Raw genomic sequence first — 6378 nt, 5'->3', positions numbered from 1 at the left:
CCTCGGAGTAGAAGCTTAATCAGAGAAACATGAAGGCTAATATATTTTATATATCTTAAGATTTATGTAAGTATAAGGATAATATTACACTCGAAATATTTGTGTGGAATTGGTCTAAGAAGATAATATTGTGTAAGCTTGTTTTTAGGAAAACAGTTGTTTTTGAACATTTATCTTTCTAACAAAAAGGATTTTATTTTGTTCTATTTTCGAAGTATCTTTTTACAAATAAAATCTGATTTTAGTTTTCCCAAAACTTACGGCCTACTCCCCGTGATCTTTCCCATATCATGGTCTTACACATTAAGGAGTTCATGTCCTTAATTTTAGGACATGTTCTTGTTAGTGGGTTGGAGTAGTGGCGTTAGGGTTTTGCTACACAAAATGAGTGTTCCAAGACAAACTTTGGTCTATAAATAGGTAATTGATTTCAATTGGAAAAACTCACCCTTGCTCAAATAGATTTCAATCTTTGTTTTCTTTAATCGAGTCAAGAGTTCAATTCCACACTAGTGAAATAGAGTGTTCTAATGTCCTTATACTACAGTTAATCTTTTCGAGTTGTATTTTGGGGAATTGGGAAGTTTATGTGAACTTCTGCTTGTGAGAGAGAGAAGTGAGAAAGAGAAAGAGAAGTGAGAAGAGAGAAAGAGAAGAGAAGAGTAACAAGTTGGGTGACTTGTTTCTCGGGGCTTTGGGTTCGTTGAGGAACTCAAAGTTAGAGTCTTTAGTTTGTAATAGGTCTTTTCGCCCTATTTTTTTCCTAAAATTCCAAGTGGTCGTGGTTTTTCTCCTTGTTTAGGGCCAAGGAGTTTTCCACGTAAAATCTCTCTTGCACCTTCAGTTCCTTTAGCTTACTTGTTTTTATTTCCGCAAAAAGTTTGACAAATGTGTCATACTACAATTCAAACCCCCTTCTTGTAGTATTCATTAAAACAACAGACATCCATTGTTTTGTTCAAGCATGCAATTACTATTAGAAAGAGTGTTAGGACCAAGACAAACATAGCAACACTAGAGCCCCATAGCAGGATTGAAAAGTTGGCCTTTATTACGCTTCACAAGTATGCAATGGCTTATTTATGTTATATTTATGTTCCGAGGAATGTTGGTTCATATGTCTTAGCCTTAGAAGTTTACAAGTATGCAATGGCTCATTTTGACAAGTTGATACAATTGAGCAAATGTATATAAAGAAATATCACTTTTGTGTGGTAAACAATGCTTCATTTAAGATGATTCTATCGACAATTTTTTTTCATAACACTATCCTACTAGCTTAGTTGGTTAGAACATTGTGCAAATGCACAAATAAATTGAGTTCAAATCTCATATGGGTTACTAATTTAATAACATGCATTAGCTAAAATTTTTTTTCTAACCAAAAAAAACACATTGTTCATTAAACAAATGAGCAAAATACATTACTCCATTTTTCCTAACTGAAATTCTTTGTGTAAATTAACATCTGATCTTTGTATCCAGATTCCCACAGTAGTGTAAAGGTTAAACGTGATTCAGAGACAGAATCTAAGTTTTCCATTAAACAATTAAAGAATATTTGTACAAACTAAACTTTAATAAAAGATAGTAAAATTGATACACAATGCTTTATTCCTGAAACAATGCTTCAATAAGAAACATCAGTAAATTGCAAAACTAAATACACAAACACTGCACATTCTCAGATTTCTCAATTCTGAACCACAGGGGTGTATAATTGGGTTAATAGTTACCATGGCATACGCCCCAGTTCAAATGACCCCTGTACCATTTGATAGTAGCAAGACACTGCTGTCACAGGGTTCCGAACGAGGAGGCATCTTCTTGACATCTGATGATTATGCCCTCTCAAAACAGATTGAGCAGCTGCACAACCCCGATACTCGTAATTTTGATGTTAGACCCCTTTTCCATCTTGTTGAGGAAATCATCAGCCGTGTTGATGATACTCAAGTTACTGGAAGTCGTCCTTCATTGGTATCAATGTTTTTTCTTTTACTTGTTTATGTTTCTTATTTATTCACGCTCAATTTAGCGTTCATGTTTACTGATAAATTTGTTCTGATCTTCGTATACGGTCAGACTGAGGCCAAAGGAAGCAGAGTTACCTATGAATCCCATGATGATGTTCATTCAGAAATTCCGGATTCGCCACTCCTTGTTGATTGGATATCTTCTGAGGTACTATAGTTGCGTTTTTGTTTAAGTAACATGTACACTTTTCTAAATTAGCCGTGTTTTTTAAGTGACACTTCCTAAATTTAAAAATTCTCTTACAGTGACCTTAATGTTATAATCGAAACACATTACTTGTCCTAGATTAATTTTTACACTAGTCATTAGTATGTTTGCAGTTTCCTTACAAGTTACAATTAGTTGCTAAAATTGCTTTACTGTTAGTAATTATACCAATAAAACTGATGCAGATGAAACGAAATCACCCTGATCAACACGAAACCACCCTCTCAGTGTTACATATTTTGCAACACTTGTCTTGGGAAGCCAAGGTGGTTATTACATTAGCAGCTGTTGCTGTAACTGTAGGAAGGATCTGGCTTGTTATCAAAAATACATTAACAAATGACCTTGCATATTCGATTTCAAAACTGCGCACAAATGATGTGGTTGCCAGAAACCAGTTCGAAGCCACTAATCATTTAATAAGGGCCATACAAGATACAACCAGGTGCATAATTGAGTTTGGAGAAATTCCCGCTATGTATATCACAGATGAAGATCCTGAAGTCAAGGCTGCAATGAGTCAAATTCCGATAGCTGTTTATTGGATAATCAGAAGTGCTGTGGCTGTTGCAAGACAAATTACTCGATTTTCTACCATGACCAACGAGGGAGTTGGGTAAGTTAAATGATGAGTATACAATAATACGTCGCCTAATGCAAGAATAAATAACAGAAGGTTTCCTCATTCATTTTCTTTTCTTGACAGAATTATGACAGCCAAGGCTAATTCATCTGAGCTCTACAAGCTCAAAACTATCAGCGATCATTTCAGGAAAACCTTAACTAACTTGTATAGATTAATAGGTCAGATTTAATCAAATTTCTTACTTCTAATCTAGCATGTTGTCCATACAATAATGTCTAAAAATTGGGTGCTAATGAAAGACACTGTTTTGTTGTACAGATGAGAAGAAGCATATTAATTCTTATAATATGACCAAGGAAATCATGAATGATAAAATGCATATTGACAACATGAAAATCCTAAGGACCTTGATCTATGCTGATGATGATATGCCACCACTGTATGACGGTCCTGCAAAGAAAAGGGTTTGTGCTCGAAACTTTTGTCACTGTATATCAATTAATATTCGTTCCACACAACATCTTCTATAAATCTCGGCCTTGACATAATGACATGGGCACATGGCTATCAACTCATGTAAGTTATACTCATAATTTTACTATTTTTCAGGTCCCCCTTGAGATTTTGAGGAGGAAGAATGTGTTGTTACTCATATCAGGCCTCGATATCACTCATGAAGAGCTATCCATTCTCGAGCAAAGTTACATTGAATCAAAGGTCCATGAATATGAGGTTGTCTGGATCCCAATCATTGACAGTTCTCTGCAATGGACTGATCCCATGAAAGTTAAGCTTGAGAACTTAAAAGACTCAATGCCCTGGTACTCTGTTCATAATCCTTCATTAATCAGAAATGCTGTCATCAGGTTTCTGACAGATGATTGGAACTTTCACGGTAAGCCTATGCTTGTGGTGCTCGATCCTCAGGGAAAAGTTCTGAGCCCGAATGCAATCCACATGATGTGGATCTGGAAAAATCAAGCTTTCCCGTTCACACACGTAAGGGAGGAGGCGCTTTGGGAGCAGGAAACATGGAAGCTTGAACTGCTTGTTGATGGTATTGATCAGACAATTCTAGACTGGGTAATTTTCCTTCACTATTTTACAAATTTATACTCCCTTTGTTCCTAAATAATTGACATGTTTTACCTTTTTTTTTTTTTTTTTTTAGTATTCATACACTAACTTTGATCTTTGTTTTAAGTATCATATAAAAAAAAATTGTCATGGATATACGGTTGAATAGGTATTAATATAATGTTTCATAAAATCATTTCATTTATATTTTTACTTAAATTTAATCATATATATCAAATGTTAAATTAGTGCATTAGTATGTGTCATGTTTGACTGTGTCAATTATATAAATTTTAGAATCTCCTATGTAATATTACATAATCTAACCTCATATAATTATGCTAACATCAGATCAGAGAAGAAAAGTACATTCTCTTGTATGGAGCTGACGACCTAAAATGGATCAGACAATTCACTAATTAGGCACGAGCTGTAGCACGAACTCTGCAAATTCCTCTTGAAATGGTCTATGTTGGCAGGAGCCATACCAAGGAGGAGGTGCACAAAATTTGTGCATCTATAATAATGGAACAGCTGAGCCATTGCTGGCAAGACCCGACCTCTGTTTGGTACTTCTGGACAAGAATCGAGAGCATGATCTACTCGAAGATTCAACTAGGTAATGTCCATGACCACGAAGATACCATATGGCAAGAGATACAAAAGCTCCATAGTCATGACAAATCACACAGCGGATGGGTAGTGCTAGCCAAAGGCTCGAGGATCATTGTCCATGGTCAGGGTAAGGTGGCCATGGTAACTCTTGAAGAACTCGAGAAGTGGAAGGAACCAGCTATAAGAGATGGATTCGATGTGGGGTTCGGAAACCATTACACAAAGCTTCATATGGAGGAATATCCATGTCATAGGATTCTGTTCCCCTCTGGTATGAGAATTCCAAGAAGTATGCCTTGCCCTGACTGTCGTCGTCCTATGCATAAGAATGAATCTTTCATCTGCTGCCATGAAGATCACAATGCTGAAGCTGCTGAAGTTCTGGCTGCTTTAACTGATGTTGATCAGTATGAGGCCTAAGTTACAAATTTACTATGTTTATGTGATTTTTAATTTGTCTTGTATTTTAGTATGAGCATTACTAGAATAAATCCCAAAGAGCTGATATGAGGTGATACGTTTGCATTGGTATCATGTTATAGCAAATGGGTCAGTTCAAGCTTGTAGTTTAATATCATGTGTTAATGTACTCTCCATTTTAGTAATACTCTTTGTGTCCATAATAAGTTGTTACACATTTAATTTATTTTTCTTTGGGACTAATGTTGCTGAAAATTGTTCAACCAAGGAGCTGACATTACCTTAATTTTTTTTTTTTTCTTCAATTTATTTAATATAAATGGCCTATAATCTAATTGTAATTCAATTTTAAAGTTAGAACAATGGGCAAAAGCTAATTGGAAAATTGGAGCATAGAAGATTGATTCTGAGGCATATCAGATTATTAGATGCTTTAGGTCCTTTCTTCACTTTCACTAACGTGCTAATGTGCGGAAAATTACTGACGCATAGCGCCTATATGTAACTTCATGCAGAAAGTTAAAAGACTATAATTCTAAATTTCTAATATGACAATATTTTTACAAAAATTTATATTCATTAAAATCAACTTTTATTAGTCGGGTCCCATTTTTTTAGTAAGAACATAGTCTCCAAAATATTTAAGATGACAACATTGATTGACAATTACTTAATACTCTCTATATAGTTTATAGTCACTTTTCCTGTTAATAAACAGAATTTTACAACAAAAAATAAAATAAATAAATCAATAAATAAATAAATAAAACTATATTCACTTATGTTAACGTTACTCATGCTTGTTACATCAATCTAATTAAGTCATTTGACATTGTTACAATTCTTATAAAAGCAAGAATTCGTTTCCTTTTTCCAAACAGGGGAAAAAGCAAGGGTACAGAATCTTCTGTTCTTCTACTGTGGTTTTGCCTCTTGGTGAAAAACAAACTAGAGAATATTGAAATTGAAGTTAATTAGAGAATCGAGCAAACCAAATCAACTAAGCAATTGCTCTGACACTCTACCTTTCACAACACTGTTTGCATTTAACTAATTGTCCTTGAACTGATCCCTTTTTTTTTTTTTTTGGTATGACAACAGTAAAACACAAATAAAGTAAACAATTACAGAAAAGGAAACTAAACTAGTCCAACAATTGTTCACAATAGTGTCTACCTTCAAAATGTTGCGTCTTTGTAGAAGTGAGCTAAGTCGTTGTACGTCTTGTAATGTCCTATGTGAAGGTGAAGCTGTAGTCGTAGTATCCATTATTCTGAAGGCAAACACGTACTCTTTTGACCATAAATTGCAACACTTTAACTAGCATAGTTAACGAGGCACTACTGCACTATGTAGTCAACGTTCGGTTACTCAAATACCATTGGCTATGAGATTGGGGGTTCAATTCCCACTAGAGATATTTTGAGAGTGAGATC

At 34.8% G+C, this 6378-nt stretch overlaps 1 protein-coding gene across 1 annotated transcript; it reads left to right on the top strand.

The window, feature by feature from the left end:
- Nucleotides 1–1643: 1643 nt before the first annotated feature.
- On the top strand, nucleotides 1644–5138 carry LOC145576455 (protein SIEVE ELEMENT OCCLUSION B-like). Its single transcript, XM_081634216.1, has 7 exons — nucleotides 1644–1980; nucleotides 2086–2184; nucleotides 2430–2860; nucleotides 2951–3048; nucleotides 3149–3294; nucleotides 3440–3913; nucleotides 4259–5138. The coding sequence occupies exons 1-7, from the start codon at nucleotides 1738–1740 to the stop codon at nucleotides 4328–4330; spliced, it is 1563 nt and encodes a 520-aa protein (XP_081490342.1). The 5' UTR covers nucleotides 1644–1737; the 3' UTR covers nucleotides 4331–5138.
- The last annotated feature ends 1240 nt before the right edge of the window (nucleotides 5139–6378 follow it).

Source organism: Chenopodium album, chromosome 13 (genome assembly GCF_948465745.1).
Source record: "Chenopodium album chromosome 13, dcCheAlbu1.1, whole genome shotgun sequence".
NCBI lineage: Eukaryota > Viridiplantae > Streptophyta > Magnoliopsida > Caryophyllales > Amaranthaceae > Chenopodium > Chenopodium album.
The sequence above is the reverse complement of the archived record's forward strand: the minus strand, read 5'-3'. Positions and strand labels throughout refer to the sequence as shown.

Bases quoted from the DNA above. Each gene is read 5' to 3' on its own strand.
- LOC145576455 (XM_081634216.1), top strand. From the start codon at position 1,738: ATGGCATACGCCCCAGTTCAAATGACCCCTGTACCATTTGATAGTAGC. The intron at 3,295-3,439 runs GTTTGTGCTCGA...ACTATTTTTCAG, and splicing joins ACGGTCCTGCAAAGAAAAGG to GTCCCCCTTGAGATTTTGAG. The intron at 3,914-4,258 runs GTAATTTTCCTT...TGCTAACATCAG, and splicing joins ATCAGACAATTCTAGACTGG to ATCAGAGAAGAAAAGTACAT.